The 21,669-nt window shown below is 43.4% G+C and overlaps 1 protein-coding gene across 2 annotated transcripts in view; it reads left to right on the forward strand.

Annotated features, from left to right (window-relative positions):
* Positions 1–21,669, forward strand: part of arhgap24 (Rho GTPase activating protein 24) — a 253,967-nt gene that overhangs the window by 28,375 nt on the left and 203,923 nt on the right. For both annotated transcript variants that reach the window (XM_071341555.1, XM_071341563.1), the window contains exon 2: positions 4,863–5,074. In XM_071341555.1, coding sequence (XP_071197656.1) covers positions 4,889–5,074 — 186 coding nt within the window. In that variant the 5' untranslated portion in view covers positions 4,863–4,888. The remainder of the gene's footprint in view (positions 1–4,862; positions 5,075–21,669) is intronic.

Consider the following 21,669-nt stretch of genomic DNA (forward strand, 5'->3'; position numbering starts at 1 on the left):
GCTGTTCTATCATTCAGCCCACAATGTGTGGTGTTCAATGTAGGCCCACTGTACATTCAATGAGACTTTTGGAGAGAGAAAAACATACAGGGCTTGACATGAACCTGTTTATCCACTTGTCCTTCAGACAAGCAGGTGACCAAATGTTTTGTTGTGTTGTTTGATGCAAGAAACCACTTTACAAAATAAAATGCATTATTATTTCAATACCATTATTACAGAGAATCAGACAAATTATGCTACTGCACCGGTACCGCTTGTCGTGGGGAAGCAGAGAGAATAGTCTATAGCTTGGGTGGTTGGAGTCTTTAACGATTTTCCGGACCTTCCTACCAATCCGCCTGACATAGATGTCCTGGATGGCGGGGAGCTCGGCACCAGTGATGTACTGAGCTGTCCGCACCACCCTCTGTAGCGCCATGCGATCAAGGGCGGTGCTATTGCCATACCAGGCAGTGACGCAGCCAGTCAAGATGCTCTCAATGGTAGAGCTGTTTAACTTTTTAAAGATTTGAGGGCCCATTCAAAACTTGTTCAACCTCATGAGGGGGATGAGACAATGTCGCGCTCTCTTCAAGACAGTGCGTGTGTGTTTGGACCATTTTCAGTCTTTAGTGATTTGGCCACCGAGGAACTTGAAGCTCTCGACCTCGGCCCCCCCCCCCCCCCCCCCCCCGCGTCCTGTAGTCCATGATCAGCTCCTTGGTCTTATTGATTTTGAGGAAGAGGTTGTTTTTCTGGCACCACACTGCCAGGTCACTGACCTCCTCCCTTTTGGCTTATTCATCTTCACCGGCGAACAGGCCTACCATCATCGTGTCGTCAGCAGGACGTCCAGGATCCACCAGGATCCATCAAGAAGTCCAGGATCCAGTTGCAGAGGGAGGTGTTCAGACCCAGAGTCCTAAGCTTGGTGACAAGCTTGGAGTGGACTATGGTGTTGAAAGCAGAGCTGTAGTCAATGAACAACATTTTCACATAGGTATTCCTCTTATCTAGATTGGTGAGGGCAGTGTCGAGAGCAATTGAGAATGCGTCATCTATGGATCTGTTAGTGTTAGGGCGGTATGCAAATTGGAGTGGGTCTAGAGTGTCTAGGATGGTGGAGTCGATGTGTGCCATAACCAGCCTCTCAAAGCACTTCATGATTACAGATGTGAGTGCTACAGGGTGTTAGTCATTGTAGCATGAAGCCTCAGAGTTCTTGGGAACAGGAATGATGGTGGTTCATCTTAAAACATGTGGGGATTACAGACTGGGACAAGGAGAGGTTGAAAATGACTGTGAATATGCCTGCCAGCTGTTCACTGTATGCTCTGAGAACGCTCCCTGGAATACCGTCGTCCTCGTGGGTGTTGACCTGATTAAGAACCTTTTTCACGTCGGCCTCGGAGAGCGAGATCACCCAGTCCTCTGGGTCGGTGACGTCCCTCACACCCGGCACCATGTTGCTGCTGTCAAAGCGTGCATAACATGCATTGAGTAGGTAGAGAGACATCGTTGGGCCGATCATGGCTGGGTCTTCTTTTGTAATCCGTAATGGACTGTAGCCCCTGCCACGTATGCCGGGCATCAGAGCCTGTGTAATATGATTCCCCCGTATTCCTATATTGTCCTTTTGCTCATTTGATGACTCTGTGTATGTCGTAGAGGGACTTGTTGTACTTATTCCTGTCCTCGGCCGTAGCCTCAGGGTTGTCCACAACTCCCGGAGCTCTGTCGCAGGCTGGGTATGTACATAGTCAATGGTAGGCTTCGAGGGGTCTCCTATGGTAGGTACACTTATAGCTCGTCAGGCTTACCGGCTACAGGCTACAGGCTACAGGCTACAGGCTTACAGGCTGCAGGCTACAGCATACAGACTACAGGCTACAGGCTACAGGATACAGGCTACAGGCTACAGGATACAGGCTACAGGCTACAGGCTGCAGGCTACAGGCTACAGGCTGCAGGCTTCAGGATACAGGCTACAGGATACAGGCTACAGAGTAAAGGCTACAGGATACAGGCTGGGACACTGCATGAAAAGTGAATAGAACAAAACAATAACATGGTAATGTGGTTAGATTTATCAGATCGGACCCTGGATGTTCTTCCTGCTTTTCAGGGATGTGGTCACACCATTGATATTTACATGTAGGTTAGTCTGTAGTTTGCAGTAATACCTGATACGTGTATATGCAGTATATTATATATACATCACAAGCAACCCATAATGAGACAAAGCATTAGCCTGTTAAAACGTTTATCTGACTCCATAAAGATAATTAGCAAAAATGCAAGAGACTATAGTTGAGTTACAGTAATAGAACACTATAGTTACAGTAATAGAACACTATAGTTACAGTAATAGAACACTATAGTTACAGTAATAGAACACTATAGTTACAGTAATTAAACACTATAGTTACAGTAATAGAACACTATAGTTACAGTAATAGAACACTATAGTTACAGTAATAGAACACTATAGTTACAGTAATAGAACATTATAATTACAGTAATAGAACACTATAGTTGAGTTGCAGTAATAGAACACTATGGTTGAGTTACAGTAATATAACACTATAGTTACAGTAATAGAACACTATAGTAACAGTAACAGAACACTATAGTTACAGTAATAGAACACTATAGTTACAGTAATAGAACACTATAGTTACAGTAATAGAACACTATAGTTACAGTAATAGAACACTATAGTTACAGTAATAGAACATTATAATTACAGTAATAGAACACTATAGTTGAGTTGCAGTAATAGAACACTATAGTTGAGTTACAGTAATATAACACTATAGTTACAGTAATAGAACACTATAGTAACAGTAACAGAACACTATAGTTACAGTAATAGAACACTACAGTTGAGTTACAGTAATAGAACACTATAGTTACAGTAATAGAACACTACAGTTGAGTTACAGTAATAGAACACTATAGTTACAGTAATAGAACACTATAGTTACAGTAACTGAACACTGAACTGACAATGCAGAGGACATTCTTGTGCACAGTTGATAAGAAGAGTCACTTCGGGAGTTTAGCCCTACATAATCCACCCTTGAACACATCTGATTCTGCATCAGACAGAAGTGTTTAAAACTGGACGGCCAGCACTGTAGTCACTGTAGACAATCTTGTGACCAAGAGTTCATGGTCCTAGCAGCATCACCTCAGAAGTGTCCTTTTGGCTGGTATCGTTGTCTTCTTCACACATACACATGTCCTTAGGTGACACGTTTCCTGTAAGCAAGCTACAAAAGAATGTTCCGTTCTTCCTTGTAAGAGCAAACACTTACATCACAGATTAATCCACATTTCAATGAACATAAAATAATCTGTTTATCTGATTGGATTGGTCAATAGCAACTTCAGATATAGTTTTATCAAAACAGTCAGATGAATACTAAAGATATAAAAGATAACTATCATAAAAAGTATATTTTAAATTAAAATTCTCTAACTCTCCTACCTTTGAGAGATAATTATATGAGAAAATAAACAAAGAAACAGAATTTGGAAATAATCGAGAACAATTGTTGAAGTTAAATCAAAAGAACTTTCACGTATTAAATCCATTAGCGTCTCAGTTTACAGCACCCAACATTAGCATACCAATGGTGAAAGGTCTATGGCCATTTTGTGACAAAACAAAGCAATGATTTTTCATAGCACACCCACATCTACAGTATACACTCAGCTGGCCATATGCACCACGCATAGGACAACAAACTATTCTTTGTGTCTTACCATGAGCCATTACATTTTATCTAGCAGTCTGTATACGTCACAGAAAGCACATTCACAAAAGTAACCCTACTGTATTATAGCCATCACAAATGGACATAGAAATGAATGAGTTGCAAAAGGAAGAAATTATTAACACACCCTCGTCAAATAATCAACATCCAAAGGTTTAGGAGAAAGCTCCAAATCTAGTAGAATTGAGACCAAACCTCAAATCTCAACATTTCTGCATTTTATGACCACTTCTGTGACAAGAGTTACAAAACCTAATTGAATAGTTGTTTCTACTCCACGGGCCTGCATTGTGCCTATAATGTGCAGGAGGATTTCCTCTGCCTAGGTTCCAACAGTGCCTGACGAGAGAGAGAGAGAGAGAGAGAAAGAGAGAGAGAGAGAGAGAGAGAGAGAGAGAGAGAGAGAGAGAGAGAGAGAGAGAGAGAGAGAGAGAGAGAGAGAGAGAGAGAGAGAGAGAGAGAGAGAGAGAGAGAGAGAGAGAGAGAGAGAGAGAGAGAGAGAGAGAGAGAGAGAGAGAGAGAGAGAGAGAGAGAGAGAGAGAGAGAGAGAGAGAGAGAGAGAGAGAGAGAGGTTCAGGAACAAGAAAGAGAAAGAACAATGAATCTAAGACCCTTTTATAAGCATCTGAGTTGTTTTGATTAAAAATCTGTAAAGTTAACCTCCAATGAGATATCAGACCAACATGATGTGAGACAATGGGGGTTGGTGAGATCAACACAGAGAACGCTGAATTCCTAAGACAATACAGAGAATGCTGAATTCCTAAGACAACACAGAGAATGCTGAATTCCTAAGACAACACAGAGGACATTATTGTACACAGTTGATAGGAAAAGTCACTTTGAGGGCTGCCTTACAAGTCAATTCCTATATCTGCATGATCAGCTGTTCTGTCTACAGCTTCTCTTGACTTGAGGTCATGCCGAAGTAACATTAATTTAGGAGCTTTCTCTGGTAGTAATGCCGTTCAGCTTCACAGATCAATAGATTCTGGCATTATCGGATCACAGAGCAACTTTTAGGGATCTTCAGCTCTCCTGTCCTCTATATTAAAGTTGGCTTCAATAACCTTCTGTTCTCTTCTCTGCTGCTAACAGGGCGATCTTCTTGCCTGACCACCACCATGGAAGAGCAGGCGGTGTCCAACAGTAGTCCCCAGCATGGCCGAGGCCTGGGCAGGCAGAACGTCATCAGGTGTGGCTGGCTGAGGAAGCAGGGAGGCTTTGTGAAGACTTGGCACACACGCTGGTTCGTACTTCGAGGGGAACAGCTACACTATTACAAAGACGAGGAGGAGACTAAAGCCCTGGTGAGTGACCACTGAACTGCTGAACATCATGCTGTAATGCTCTGTGTCTCTGTTTTATTTTATTTTATAATTTTTTTATTTTATTATTATTTTTATTTAACTGGGCAAGTCAGTTAAGAACAAATTCTTAATTACAATGACGTCCTACACCGGCCAATCCCGGACGACGCTGGGCCAATTGTGCGCCGCCCAATGGCTGCGCACAATGTGATACATGTGATACAGCCTGGATTCGAACCAGGGTGTCTGTAGTGATGCCTCTAGCGCTGAGATGCTGTGTCTTAGACCACTTTAACCAGGGTGTCTGTAGTGACCCCTCTAGTAATGAGATGCAGTGTCTTAGACCACTGAACCAGGGTGTCTGTAGTGACCCCTCTAACACTGAGATGCAGTGCCTTTGACCACTGAACCAGGGTCTGTAGTGACCCCTCTAACACTGAGATGCAGTGCCTCAGACCACTGAACCAGGGTGTCTGTAGTGATGCCTCTAACACTGAGATGCAGTGCCTCAGACCACTGAACCAGGGTGTCTGTAGTGACGACTCTAACACTGAGATGCAGTGTCTTAGACCACTGAACCAGGGTGTCTGTAGTGACCCCTCTAGTAATGAGATGCAGTGTCTTAGACCACTGAACCAGGGTGTCTGTAGTGACCCCTCTAGTAATGAGATGCAGTGCCTCAGACCACTAAACCAGGGTGTCTGTAGTGACCCCTCTAGTAATGAGATGCAGTGTCTTAGACCACTGAACCAGGGTGTCTGTAGTGACGACTCTAACACTGAGATGCAGTGTCTTAGACCACTGAACCAGGGTGTCTGTAGTGACGACTCTAACACTGAGATGCAGTGTCGCCCTGCCGGGTGCGAGGACGCCACTGAGAGCCACCCCCGGGTGTCTGTAGTGATGCCTCTAACACTGAGATGCAGTGCCTTAGACCACTGAACCAGGGTCTGTAGTGACCCCTCTAACACTGAGATGCAGTGCCTCAGACCACTGAACCAGGGTGTCTGTAGTGACGACTCTAACACTGAGATGCAGTGTCTTAGACCACTGAACCAGGGTGTCTGTAGTGATGCCTCTAACACTGAGATGCAGTGCCTTAGACCACTGAACCAGGGTCTGTAGTGACCCCTCTAACACTGAGATGCAGTGCCTCAGACCACTGAACCAGGGTGTCTGTAGTGACCCCTCTAACACTGAGATGCAGTGCCTTAGACCGCTGAACCAGGGTCTGTAGTGATGCCTCTAACACTGAGATGCAGTGCCTTAGACCACTGAACCAGGGTGTCTGTAGTGACGACTCTAACACTGAGATGCAGTGTCTTAGACCACTGAACCAGGGTCTGTAGTGATGCCTCTAACACTGAGATGCAGTGCCTTAGACCACTGAACCAGGGTCTGTAGTGATGCCTCTAACACTGAGATGCAGTGCCTCAGACCACTGAACCAGGGTCTGTAGTGATGCCTCTAACACTGAGATGCAGTGCCTTAGACCACTGAACCAGGGTGTCTGTAGTGATGCCTCTAACACTGAGATGCAGTGCCTCAGACCACTGAACCAGGGTGTCTGTAGTGATGCCTCTAACACTGAGATGCAGTGCCTTAGACCACTGAACCAGGGTGTCTGTAGTGATGCCTCTAACACTGAGATGCAGTGCCTCAGACCACTGAACCACTCGGGATGACAATATACAGTAAGTTTAAGGTACAATGACAATGCAGATAGCCTGTGAAGTGTGGCCTGCCATTCAATATTCACTAACACATACAGGGATTTACAAAGGGGTTTATAAGTAGTTTATCAATTGTTGATTATTATGGGGTATTGTGTGTAGATTGATGAGGATTTACATTTTTTATTTAATCAATTTTATAATAAGGTTGTAACGTAACAAAATGTGTAAAAAAAGGGAAGGGGTCTGAATACTTTCCGAATGCACTGTATATGTCTAGAATTATGCTTGTTTAATGTAAGTATTGCTTTGTAACTTAAGCTTTATGCCTTGTTTGTGATTTCATTCATTTTACAAAGTTATTAAATACAGTTGTATTTAGAATTACATTTTCTTGGAAACACATAATCGTCTAGAATGTCAGAGGGTGAAGCATGATTCATAATTCCAGAGGACCTGTTTTCACTGCTCCAGAATCCAATGGCGGTGAGCTTTACACCATTCCAGCCAACGCTTGGCATTGCGTGAGGCTTGTGTGCGGCTGCTCGACCATGGAAACCCATTTCATGAAGCTCCCGACAAACAGTTCTTGTGCTGACGTTGCTTCCAGTGGGCAGTTTGAAACTCGGTAGTGAGTGTTGCAACCGAGGGCAGACCATTTTTACGCGCTTCAGCACTCAGTGGTCCCGTTCTGTGAGCTTGTGTGACCTACCACTTCACGGCTGAGTCGATGTTGTTCCTAGACGTTTCCACTTCACAATAACAGCACTTACAGTTGACCGCGGCAGCTCTAGAAGAGCAGTGCCACGCTTAAAGTCACTGGGCTCTTCAGTAAGGCCATTCAATTGCTAATGTTTGTCTATGGAGGTTGCATGGCTGTGTGCTCAATTTTATACACCTGCCAGCAACGGATTTGACTCAAATAGCCGAATCCGCTACTTTGAAGGGGTGTCCACATACTTTTGTATATTTAGCGTATTTATACTCTTGCAGTATTCGCTACACTTCATTATCATTGATAAAGTTAATACGTAGCTGGCCAACATAATTATGGCATCCTCTTCCTCTGGTACAAGTGTGTTCTTTGTGTAACGGATGATGTGTGGGAGAGATGTGTACTGGCAGGAACATGGAGACAGAAGGATACGTGCTGATGGCAAGACCACACGTCCTACCCCCCCCATACTCGATGCCATGACCTCTAACCCCCCCAGCTCTCATTCCTGACATTCCAGCGGGGCAGATCCCAGACGACATTCCCATAGTATTCCCACTCTATTCTATACCATATCCCCAATGGCCTGCCTCTTCTCTATCGTAAACATTTGGATGCCTAAGGAGATAATGTGATGAGTAGGGCTGCGTGTGTGTGCATACGTGTGCATGCATCTATGACTGTTTAGGAACTTGAATCATGTCTGATGTCACGAACCGGCTCGAAGTTCGTAACAAATGGGAGACAACGTGGAGATAAAGAACAACAAAATATATTTATTAACTGAAGTAAAGTAAATACACTTAACAATGGTGTGTGTAGTCAGTAGTGTAAGTGAGTGGTTGATTGTATACATGTGCTAATGAGGGGTGTTGAAAGGTGCCAACACAAACAAACAAAACAGCCACAAAAATGCCACAACCAAAATCTGTCTGTGTGTCTGCATGGAGAGAGTCTCCTCAATGAATGGGGAAGAGGTGCATTTAACCTGGGACACACCCAAGCACAGGTGTGTCCCATTTCTGTGACGACCCTCCCGGCTCCGCCCACCGACATCCTATTAAGGAAAACAAGAGCAAAGAGAAAGAATCCGGCAGACAGAGTGGGAGGGTCGTCACACTGAGGCAACCAGCATCATGTCTGAGGCAACCCGCATCATGTCTGAGGCAACCCGCATCATGTCTGAGGCAACCCTCATCATGTCTGAGGCAACCAGCATCATGTCTGAGGCAACCAGCATCATGTTTGAGGCAACTAGCCCTTCCTATGATCTTGTTTTCTGTTTTCCTGGGCAACAGAGTCAGGCAGATGCTTGTGGTGCTCCTGTGTCAGACAGCCATTAGGGCTAACGAGGCTAACGAGACATTAGGGCTAACGACGCTAACGAGACATCACATTCCATGACTGGGATAATTAGTACCCATGTTAATGCAGCCTCTTCATCACCCTGTTGTGGCTGACTGGGATAATTAGTACCCATGTTAATGCAGCCTCTTCATCACCCTGTTGTGGCTGACTGGGATAATTAATACCCATGTTAATGCAGCCTCTTCATCACCCTGTTGTGGCTGACTGGGATAATTAATACCCTTGTTAATGCAGCCTCTTCATCACCCTGTTGTGGCTGACTGGGATAATTAGTACCCATGTTAATGCAGCCTCTTCATCACCCTGTTGTGGTTGACTGGGATAATTAATACCCATGTTAATGCGGCCTCTTCATCACCCTGTTGTGGCTGACTGGGATAATTAGTACCCTTGTTAATGCAGCCTCTTCATCACCCTGTTGTGGCTGACTGGGATAATTAGTACCCATGTTAATGCAGCCTCTTCATCACCCTGTTGTGGCTGACTGGGATAATTAATACCCATGTTAATGCAGCCTCTTCATCACCCTGTTGTGGCTGACTGGGATAATTAGTACCCTTGTTAATGCAGCCTCTTCATCACCCTGTTGTGGCTGACTGGGATAATTAATACCCATGTTAATGCAGCCTCTTCATCACCCTGTTGTGGTTGACTGGGATAATTAATACCCATGTTAATGCAGCCTCTTCATCACCCTGTTGTGGCTGACTGGGATAATTAATACCCTTGTTAAAACTTCTTATGGCTGCAATCCCGTTAACGGGATCGATATGACAACAGCCAGTGAAAGTGCAGGGCGCCAAATTCAAACAACAGTAATTTCATAATTACAATTCCTCAAACATACATGTATCTTATACCATTTTAAAGGTAATCTTGTTGTTAATCCCACCAACGTGTCCGATTTAAAATAGGCTTTACAGCGAAAGCACCACAAACGATTATGTTAGGTCACCGCAAAATCACAGAAAAACACAGCCATTTTTCCAGCCAAAGACAGGAGTCACAAAAAGTAGAAATAGAGATAAAATGTAGCACTAACCTTTGGTGATCTTCATCAGATGACACTCATAGGACTTCAAGTTACACAATACATATATATTTTGTTCGATAAAGTTCATATTTATATCCAAAAACCTCAGTTTACATTGGCGCCATGTTCCGAAATGCCTCCAAAATATCCGGAGAAATTGCAGAGAGCCACGTCAAATAACATAAATACTCATCATAAACTTTGATGAAAGATACATGTTTTACATAGAATTAAAGATACACTTGTTCTTAATGCAACCGCTGTGTCAGATTTCAAAAAGCTTTACGGCAAAAGCACAATATTCAATAATCTGAGAACAGCGTTCAGCCACAAATGGAAGCCATACAGTTACCCGCCAAATTGTGCAGTCAACAAAACTCATAAATAGTATTACAAATCTTCAATTCCCTTTGCTGATCTTCATCGGAATGCACTCCGAGGACTCCCACTTCCACAAGAAATGTTCGTTTTGTTCGGTAATGTCCATAATTTATGTGCAAATAGATATTTTTGTTAGCGTGTTCAGGAAGTGCGTTCACTAAAAGCAGACGAAATGTCAAAAAGTTCCGTAACAGTCAGTAGAAACATGTCAAATGATGTATTGAATCAATCTTTAGAATGTTTTTAACATAAATCTTCAATAACGTTCCAACCGGAGAATTCCATTGACTTCAGATGTGCGATGGAACAGAGCTCTCTCTCATGTGAACGCGCATGGTCAGAGCATGGTCAGGTCATGGTAGACCTGACTCATTCCTGTCTCCTTCGGCCCCAACTCACAGTAGAGGCATCAGACAAGGTTCTACAGACTGTTGACATCTAGTGGAAGCCGTAAGAAGTGCAAACAGATCCATATCCCACTGTGTATTCAATAGGGGCTGGGTTGAAAATCGACAAACCTCAGATTTCCCACTTCCTGTTTGTATTTCTCCTCAGGTTTTTGCCTGCCATATGAGTTCTGTTATACTCACAGACATCATTCAAACAGTTTTAGAAACAGAGTGTTTTCTATCCAATGCTAATAATAATATGCATATATTAGCAACTGGGACTGAGGAGCAGGCAGTTTACTATGGGCACCTCTGGGCACCTTATTCATCCAAGCTACTCAATACTGCCCCCAGCCATAAGAAGTTTTTAAAGCAGCCTCTTCATCACCCTGTTGTGGTTGCTCTGCCCCTAGACTCATAGTCACAGGAACCCTATTCCCTATATAGTACACCACTGTTGACCAGAGTCCTATTGGTCCTGGTATATAGTACACTACTGTTGACCAGAGTCCTATTGGTCCTGGTATATAGTACACCACTGTTGACCAGAGTCCTATTGGTCCTGGTATATAGTACACTACTGTTGACCAGAGTCCTATTGGTCCTGGTATATAGTACACTACTGTTGACCAGAGTCCTATTGGTCCTGGTATATGGTACACTACTGTTGACCAGAGTCCTAGGTAAAGTCGTGCACTACATAGGGAATAGGGTGCCTTTTGTAACGCAGCCATAGACTCATAGGTCAGAGGCCAATAACAGCTCAGTACCCCCTGAGTGAAAGGCGTGAAGTGATGCATTATGGGAGTCTGACCTGCCTGATCCGTGTCCACATTAAGGGAGAGCTTTAGGCGCCCACTTGGTGTTTTGTCTTCTTTGATTAGAGAAGGTGTGTGTGTGTGTGTGTGTGTGTGTGTGTGTGTGTGTGTGTGTGTGTGTGTGTGTGTGTGTGTGTGTGTGTGTGTGTGTGTGTGTGTGTGTGTGTGTGTGTGTGTGTGTGTGTGTGTGTGTGTGTGTGCGTGTGTGCGTGCGTGCGTGTGTGTGTGGGGGTGTGTGTGTGTGTGCGTATTTGTGTGTACTGCTCTCTCTGTAGACCAGGGAGATTAACTGCTGGAACAAACTGCTTGGTGCATTAGCCTGGCTGCCCTAGTTACAGTCACGTTTCCCTTCACTGACAAAAAAATAAAGTTGGGTTTGGTGAAAAAGTGTAGAAAATGTATGTTGAGATCATTTGGGTTTTCAAGAAAAGCTCCTTTTTTGTCCATTAAAATAACATCAAATTGATCAGAAATACAGTGTAGACATTGTTAATGTTGTAAATGACTATTGTAGCTGAAAACGGCTGATTTTTAATGGAATTTCTACATAGGCGTACAGAGGCCCATCATCAGCAACCATCACTCCTGTGTTCCAATGGCACGTTGTGTTAGCTATTCCAAGTTTGTCATTTTAAAAGGTTAATTGATCCTTAGAAAACTATTTTGCAATTATGTTAGCACAGTTGAAAATTGTTGTCCTGATTAAAGAAGCAATTACACTGGCCTTCTTTAGACTAGTTGAGTATCTGGAGCATCAGCATTTGTGGGTTCGATTACAGGCTCAAAATGGCCGGAAACAAAGGCCTTTCTTCTGAAACTCGTCAGTCTATTTTTGTTCTGGGAAATGAAGGTTATTCCATGTGAGAAATTGCCAAGATACTGAAGATCTCGTACAATGCTGTGTACTATCTACCTTCATAGAACAGCGCAAACTGGCCCTAACCAGAATAGAAAGAGGAGTGGGGGGCCCCGGTGCACAACTGAGCAAGAGAACAAGTACATTAGAGTGTCTAGTTTGAGAAACAGACGCCTCACAAGTCCTCAACTGGCAGCTTCATTAAATAGTACCCGCAAAACACTATGCTCAGCTCAGATGGTGTGTGTGTGAGAGACAGAGAGAGAGACAGAGAGAGAGAGTCAGAGAGAGAGAGAGTCAGAGAGAGAGAGAGACAGAGAGAGAGAGACAGAGAGAGAGCTCGTATAGTATCATACTGCTCAGCAGTGAACTGATTAAAGAGAACAACAGCTGTACTATGGGGTAGTGTTCTCGTTGTTCTGTTCTGTTCTGTTCCCTTCCTCCTGCCTGCCGCCCACCTCGGTGTTTAGAGCTGTTTGACCCTGCTGTTTGGCCCAGGAGAGGTGTTCTGGGCTGGGCTGGGCTTGCTTCCAGGAAACCAGCCCTGCTATGGGTCGTGGGTGGATGAGATTTTTAATGTTACGTTCCAGGAAAACATCTACTTCTATGAGTTGGTGTCAATGTTTTCTTCTCTGTTGAAAAGCATCAGAAAGGATATTGATGGATCACCCCAAACCCTGCTGTTTGGCTGTGGGGCGACTTCCACCTTTCCATAACGGAGGTGGCCTGGCCTGTATTCTAAAAGGGTCTCGGAGTAGAAGTGCTGATCTATAATCAGATTCCCCTGATCCATAGAAGGCAATTTGTTATAATTGAAATGGTGGATCCTAGTTAAAGAGAGGGTGATGAAGGGTACAGAGGGTATTGTCAACTCTCTATTTAACCTGTATGTCATCGACTCTTAACAGCGTATCATTACAGTACTTACATTGTACGTTAAATAGTCTCACGTGGCCAATCCTTCCTCATTAGTTTGTGACACACCTAGGCTTCCGAGTCGATACTGTAAATAACCTTTATATTTAACCCATATCAAGTGGACAACCTGGTGACATTCATCAACCCCAACCAGATATCATGAGTAGAAAAAGAGGAATCAAGACAGAATCACTCATAACCAGAATACGTTTCCTGTGTGGTCCTCTCTGTTGAACTACTGTGGTCACTGGGGGGTGACATGGAACTTCCTATTGCCAGCGATGTTATGTAAAGACTCTCGTTTCGATGCAGAGATATTACTGTGTTTAGAAGATCAACCACGCTAAACGCAGCCTGCCTGGGTTTCATAAGAAGAAGCTCATATTGTTAACTGGCTTTGAAGCTGATGCTTAAGAGGGGGAAAAATAAAGTTGAAACATTTTGCTGATAGCAAAGCAAAGCAAAGTGATCAAACGTAGAGATATCTACTGCAAAGATGCTTGTGGTGATCAAATGTAGAGAAATCTACTGGAAAGATGCTTGTGGTGATCAAATGTAGAGATAGCTATTGCAAACATGCTTGTGCAAAACTGAAAGCACAAACCACTGCTTTTAATCAGGGCAAGGCGACCGGAAACATGACAGAATACAAACAGTGTAGCTATTCCCTCCGCAAGGCAATCAAACAAGCTAAGCGTCAATATAGAGACAAAGTAGAGTCGCAATTCAACGGCTCAGACACGAGAGGTATGTGGCAGGGTCTACAGTCAATCACGGACTACAAAAAGAAAACCAGCCCTGTCGCGGACCACAATGTCTTGCTCCCAGACAAACTAAACAACTTCTTTGCTCGCTTTGAGGACAATACAGTGCCACCGACACGACCCGCTACCAAAACATTTAAACGTGTTAACCCTCGCAAGGCTGCCGGCCCAGACGGCATCCCTAGCCGCGTCCTCAGAGCATGCGCAGACCAGCTGGCTGGTGTGTTTACGAACATATTCAATCAATCCTTATCCTAGTCTGCTGTTCCCACATGCTTCAAGAGGGCCACCATTGTTCCTGTTCCCAAGAAAGCTATGGTAACTGTGCTAAACGACTACGGTCCCATAGCACTCACTTCCGTCATCATGAAGTACGTTGAGAGACTAGTCAAGGACCATATCACCTCCACCCTACCTGACCCCCTAGACCCACTCCAATTTGCTTACCGCCCCAATAGGTCCACAGACGACGCAATTGAAATCACACTGCACAATGCCCTAATCCATCTGGACAAGAGGAATCCATATGTAAGAATGTTTTTCATCGACTACAGCTCAGCATTAAACACCATAGTACCCTCCAAACTCGTCATTAAGCTCGAGACCCTGGGTCTTGACCCCGCCCTGTGCAACTGGGTCCTGGACTTCCTGACGGGCCGCGCCCAGGTGATAAGTGTAGGAAACAACATCTCCACCCCGCTGATCCTCAACACCTGGGCCCCACAAGGGTGCGTTTTCAGCCCTTTCCTGTACTCCCTGTTCACCCATGACTGCGTGGCCATGCACGCCTCCAACTCAATCATCAAGTTTGCAGACAACACTACAATGGTAGGCTTGATTACCAACAATGACGAGACGGCCTACAGGGAGGAGGTGAGGGCCCTCAGAGTGTGGTGTCAGGAAAATAACCTCACACTCAATGTCAACAAAATAAAGGAGATGATTGTGGACTTCAGGAAACAGCAGAGGGAGCAGCCCTCTATCCACATCGACAGGACAGTAGTGGAGAAGGTGGAAAGTTTTAAGTTCCTCGGCGTACACATCACGGACAAACTGAAATGGTCCAACCACACAGACAGCGTGGTGAAGAAGGCGCAGCAGCGCCTCTTCAACCTCAGGAGGCTGAAGAAATTAGGCTTGTCACCAAAAACAGTCACAAACCTTTACAGATGCACAATCGAGAGCATCCTGTCAGGCTGTATCACCGCCTGGTATGGCAACTGCTCTGTCCACAACCGTAAGGCTCTCCAGAGGGTAGTGAAGTCTGCACAACGCATCACCGGGGGCAAACTACCTGCCCTCCAGGACACCTACACCACCCGATGTCACAGGAAGGCCAAAAAGATCATCAAGGAGAACAACCACCCGAGCCACTGCCTGTTCACCCCGCTATCATCTTGAAGGCGAGGTCAGTACAGGTGCATCAAAGCTGGGACCGACAGACCGAGAGACTGAAAAACAGCTTCTATCTCAAGGCCATCAGACTGTTAAACAGCCATCACTAACATTGAGTGGCTGCTGCCAACATACTGACTCAAATCTCTAGCCACTTTAATAATAACAAAAATTGGATGTAGTAAATGTAATACTAGCCACTTTAAACAATGCCACTTTATATAACGTTTACATACCCTACATTACTCGTCTCATATGTATATACGGTACTCTATACCATCTACTGCATCTTGCTTATGCCGTTCGTCCATCGCTCATCCATATATTTTAATGTACATATTCTTATTCATTCCTTTACACTTGTCTGTATAAGATAGTTGTTGTGAAATTGTTAGATTACTTGTTAGATATTACTGCATGGTCGGAACTAGAAGCACAAGCATTTCACTACACTCGCATTAACATCTGCTAACCATGTGTATGTGACAAATAAAATTTGATTTGTTATGATTTGATTTGGTGATCAAACGTAGAGATATCTACTGCAAAGATGCTTGTGGTAATCAAATGTAGAGATATCTACTGCAAAGATGCTTGTGGTGATCAAACGTAGAGATATCTACTGCAAAGATGCTTGTGGTGATCAAATGTAGAGATATCTACTGCAAAGATGCTTGTGGTGATCAAATGTAGAGATATCTACTGCAAAGATGCTTGTGGTGATCAAACGTAGAGATATCTACTGCAAAGATGCTTGTGGTGATCAAACGTAGAGATATCTACTGCAAAGATGCTTGTGGTGATCAAACGTAGAGATATCTACTGCAAAGATGCTTGTGGTGTATTATTAATATGAGTAATGCTAATTTCTGATTATTAGTTTCTAGACTCACTGAAAGGACCCTGATCAAACTATTTATTTTTCATCAACAGTATATGATACAGCCAAATAAATATATGATTTTTACCATTACAGTAAAGAGTGAATGCATTGAGGCACCTTGATGATGTTACTGTACTGCTGGATGTAACATGTATGAACAAATGTATGGTCATGTACCTGACGTTAGCCCCTTGGAGCTATGTAGGGTGCATCACATATCTTAAAATCTCATGGTGGATTAAGGAGACGTGACTCAGAACAGTCCTGTAGTTCTATAGTTACATTACTCTCTCTCTCTCTCGCTTGCTCTCGCTTGCTCTCTCTCTCTCTTGCTTGTTTATCTCTCGTTAGTCTCTCGCTTGCTCTCGTTTCTCTCTCTCTCTCTCGCTTGCTTTCGCTTGCTCTCTCTCTCTCTTGCTTGTTTATCTCTCGTTGGTCTCTCGCTTGCTCTCGTTTCTCTCTCTCGCTCTCGCTTGCTCTCGCTTGCTCTCTCTCTCTTGCTTGCTCTCTCTCTCGCTCTCTCTCTCTCTCTCTCTCTCTTTCCACAGTATCTGCAGTCACAGGACAAACTGTGCTGTACACAGAAGTGTAACATGGGGAACAGTGAACTACTACTTGTAAAACTACTACTGCAGCAGCAGTAGATTATTGCTTAGCAGTGTGAAAACTATAATCAGGTGTGGCGCTGCAGTGGCTATAGAACCATGTGGAGTTAATTAGTTAGCTACTAAAAGTGTCCTCCTATTAAAAACACACATGTACCAACACCTTGGCGTCACAACCTGTTTTTCATCATGCTTAGTTCTCTCCAGTGAGTCAGATGCCACAACCAATTTACTCAAAGCTAAACAAGTTAAAATTACAGGTGGTTGATTTTGTTGTCCTTTATTTCGATGTTGCATTCTATTTCCCCGGGACTGTTTCCCCAATCTTTATTATATTATGGCGACCCTCCTGGGATTCTGCAGAGATGCATGCAGGGAGTTGATTATTTATTAGGATCTCTGTTAGCCCACAATGGGCTAGTCTTCCAAGGAACTTGTGTTTCCTATTCATCTATTCCCTTTAGTCATCTTGTTAATAAAACGATGGCGTGACACTAAGATTAGAATCAATTAGTCAGATCATTAGCTCCCAACTCCCACTAATGTAATTTTCCTCTCTCACATAAATTATCTTGAGTCACTTGTATCTTATCCAGAAATAAAGTCACTGATTGCTTATTTTAATTTGGTCTCATCCTCTCATTTCAATTAGAAATGTTCTCATCATCATAGATGAGATCAGTGATCTGTCTGTTTATCAATGGTAATGAGTTTATCAGAACGGTTTGGACAGTCATAACATTACCAGACAGATTATTGATGAATTGGTAGGTGGGGATGTGTACCAAATGTATTCAGATCATTTATTTAACTGGGACAGAATAATCAACAATAATACCGAGTTGCGTTCAGTGCCAAATTTAGCCAGACAGACATTTTTTATTTGTAATCTTTGAAGATGTCTTTATCATTTGAAACATGTTATTTGTGGTGGTTGTTGAAAGACGGTTTGTGGTATTTCACTATGTGTGTTGCGTGCTAGCCCGGAAGGGGATATGAATACTGCTCTGATTGAAGTACTGTGGGAAGTTGTGCTGCGGCCTAGATTACTGAAACCTCTATGGACTCTCTGTAAATCAGGATGTTGCTAGGGTACTGAAACCTCTATGGACTCTCTGTAAATCAGGATGTTGCCAGGGTACTGAAACCTCTATGGACTCTCTGTAAATCAGGATGTTGCTAGGGTACTGAAACCTCTATGGACTCTCTGTAAATCAGGATGTTGCTAGGGTACTGAAACCTCTATGGACTCTCTGTAAATCAGGATGTTGCTAGGGTACTGAAACCTCTATGGACTCTCTGTAAATCAGGATGTTGCTAGGGTCCTGAAACCTCTATGGACTCTCTGTAAATCAGGATGTTCCTAGGGTACTGAAACCTCTATGGACTCTCTGTAAATCAGGATGTTGCTAGGGTACTGAAACCTCTATGGACTCTCTGTAAATCAGGATGTTGCTAGGGTACTGAAACCTCTATGGACTCTCTGTAAATCAGGATGTTGCTAGGGTACTGAAACCTCTATGGACTCTCTGTAAATCAGGATGTTGCTAGGGTACTGAAACCTCTATGGACTCTCTGTAAATCAGGGTGTTGCTAGGGTACTGAAACCTCTATGGACTCTCTGTAAATCAGGATGTTGCTAGGGTCCTGAAACCTCTATGGACTCTCTGTAAATCAGGATGTTGCTAGGGTACTGAAACCTCTATGGACTCTCTGTAAATCAGGATGTTGCTAGGGTACTGAAACCTCTATGGACTCTCTGTAAATCAGGATGTTGCTAGGGTACTGAAACCTCTATGGACTCTCTGTAAATCAGGGTGTTGCTAGGGTACTGAAACCTCTATGGACTCTCTGTAAATCAGGATGTTGCTAGGGTACTGAAACCTCTATGGACTCTCTGTAAATCAGGATGTTGCTAGGGTACTGAAACCTCTATGGACTCTCTGTAAATCAGGATGTTGCTAGGGTACTGAAACCTCTATGGACTCTCTGTAAATCAGGATGTTGCTAGGGTACTGAAACCTCTATGGACTCTCTGTAAATCAGGATGTTGCTAGGGTACTGAAACCTCTATGGACTCTCTGTAAATCAGGATGTTGCTAGGGTACTGAAACCTCTATGGACTCTCTGTAAATCAGGATGTTGCTAGGGTACTGAAACCTCTATGGACTCTCTGTAAATCAGGGTGTTGCTAGGGTACTGAAACCTCTATGGACTCTCTGTAAATCAGGATGTTGCTAGGGTACTGAAACCTCTATGGACTCTCTGTAAATCAGGATGTTGCTAGGGTACTGAAACCTCTATGGACTCTCTGTAAATCAGGGTGTTGCTAGGGTACTGAAACCTCTATGGACTCTCTGTAAATCAGGATGTTGCTAGGGTACTGAAACCTCTATGGACTCTCTGTAAATCAGAATGTTGCTAGGGTCAACTGGGCAGATATTTAAGATAATGTCTCTCCATTTTCTATATACTGTATGGTCACAGCAGTTTCTGTTAAATATAGTAAGGGGTCTATTTTAGTCTGGGCGCAAAGCAATTAATTAATTAATTCAATAACAAAAAACTAAACAAAGGGTCACCGATACTCCCTCTCCGGTCTCTAGGTCACCAGGCTGCTGATTATTACGCACACCAGTCCCCATCGTTACGCGCACCAGAGCTTCATGACGTGATCCATATCAGGGAATCCATCACCCCTGTACTTGCTTCCCAACTCTCAGCGCATTCGTTACACAAAGTATTTTAGAATATTTAAAATGGTAGTTGAACCCAGGTCTGTAGGCTATTCTGTTTTCATACTGTAACTCTTATTAAACCAGAGAGCAGCACACCGGGACGAGAATACAGAACAAGCAGAATGCCTTCTGCTAACTCATATATTATTACTGAGCGGTCATTTGTATGCTTAGGGGGGGTTACAGCCTTATGCGCTTACGGTAACTTTCTCTGGCGCATATGCACATATTTGGAGATATGAGCGAAGCTGTTCAGTAGATACAGCCTTCTAGGCTGGTTTCATTAGAAGTGCTGTATGATTAACCTACACACTCACATTGTACTGTAGCATAGAAACGGAGTGTTTGCAATTGGACATCTATTAGTTAGTCATCAACAATAGAATACATGGTGCTTATTTCGTTGCTCAATTAATTCCGTCATTCAGTCAGTCAGTCAATTCAGTCATTCATTCAATCACTCAAAAATACTCTTCAATAAACAAATATATCAGGGAATCTGTTATCTTCAGGGGGAGTCCAATATAATTCAGCCACTCAGAATGAAATTATAGAGGAAATGCCATACAACATAACGAACAAGTCCTCTATTCTTATCTTGTACCCAATTTATACTGCTCTTTTCTTATCTTATACCCAATTTATACTCATCTTTTCTTATCTTATACCCAATTTATACTCATCTTTTCTTATCTTATACCCAATTTATACTCATCTTTTCTTATCTTATACCCAATTTATACTCATCTTTTCTTATCTTATACCCAGTTTGTAGTCCTCTTTTCTTATCTTGTACCCAATTTGTAGTCCTCTATTCTTATCTTCTCCCCAATTTATACTCCTCTATTCTTATCTTATTATAAGTACTGTTTGATTAACTCATAAACTCTTTGTGGGGTGAATCCTAACTTCGACTTAAGTCGAATTTTCACATATTCATGCATTGATGTCATTGGGAGGCCTAAGTAAACATTTGACTTCAGTGGAAGTTAGGATAAGCCCCTTCTATGACGGACTCACCTGTGGCATACTACTTGTAATCATAGGCGTTCTCAGCAGTTTCCATTCTTAACGCATCGTCAGTCCCATTAGCAGTCAACCAAATACACAGCAGCATCTAAGAAGGAGTCGTCCAATGTTCCCTTGTCAGTGTCACGGCAACAGTTCCGATAGTGAGGAGGACCTTGGTTTTCCATTACCTATTAGTAGTCAACCATACACAGCAGCGTCTAAGAAATCATCTCTTTCCTGTCAGTGACAGACATGGCAAACTTTCATTTGAAGTTGTGAAAGTTAGGAGGTTAAGGAAGACTAAAGAGTGACTAAACTATCAGTATGCACAAAGAGGATGGCCACCCCATGCTGTGTTCATATTTAGTCTCATTGATCTTAACATCCGTGTCTGGGGCCAGATGCTGTTGGAAGACGCAGCACAGAAGGATTCCTCTGCCTCTGTCTCAGAAGCCAGATAGTGCATGACAGTGAATCATAGCTAGGAGTGTTGCTCAGAGTGTCTCTTGTACCAGTTGTTGAAGGTGGACCACATGAGGGTAAAGCACAGGAGGGAGACGGCCTCTCAGGCTCATATCCCAGGTAGGGGAGGCAGTGAATTACAGCCTTTGTAACTCTTTTGTATTTTTCCCCACATAGGGATCACATTCAATGTCAAACATCAAAGCTACCTGTATTTCTTTGGAAAGCTTCTCCCACTTTACCTCTGAGAAGACATTGACCTTCGATGAATATTCAGATGGGAATTGCCAGGGTATTTGCATGTCTTGCTAGCATGCATTTCCATACAGAATTCATGGTAATTTGTGTGACCCACAGTATCCAAAGGAATAATTCTGGAGAAATTCAGTAGCCCATAACAATTTGATCAGATCCCCAAAGCAAGCTAGTTGCGAAGGGGCACCTGACAGTGTTCAGCAGCGGCGAAAGTATTGGACTTCTGCCTGAGATGGACCTTTTATCTGGAAATGTAAGTGGTGGACTTGGGGAGGAATCGAATGAAACAGTCCAGATATATGTAATGGAAAAGTTGAGGTTAATAACATTT

This window comes from Salvelinus alpinus, chromosome 1 (genome assembly GCF_045679555.1).
Source record: "Salvelinus alpinus chromosome 1, SLU_Salpinus.1, whole genome shotgun sequence".
NCBI classification, from domain to species: domain Eukaryota; kingdom Metazoa; phylum Chordata; class Actinopteri; order Salmoniformes; family Salmonidae; genus Salvelinus; species Salvelinus alpinus.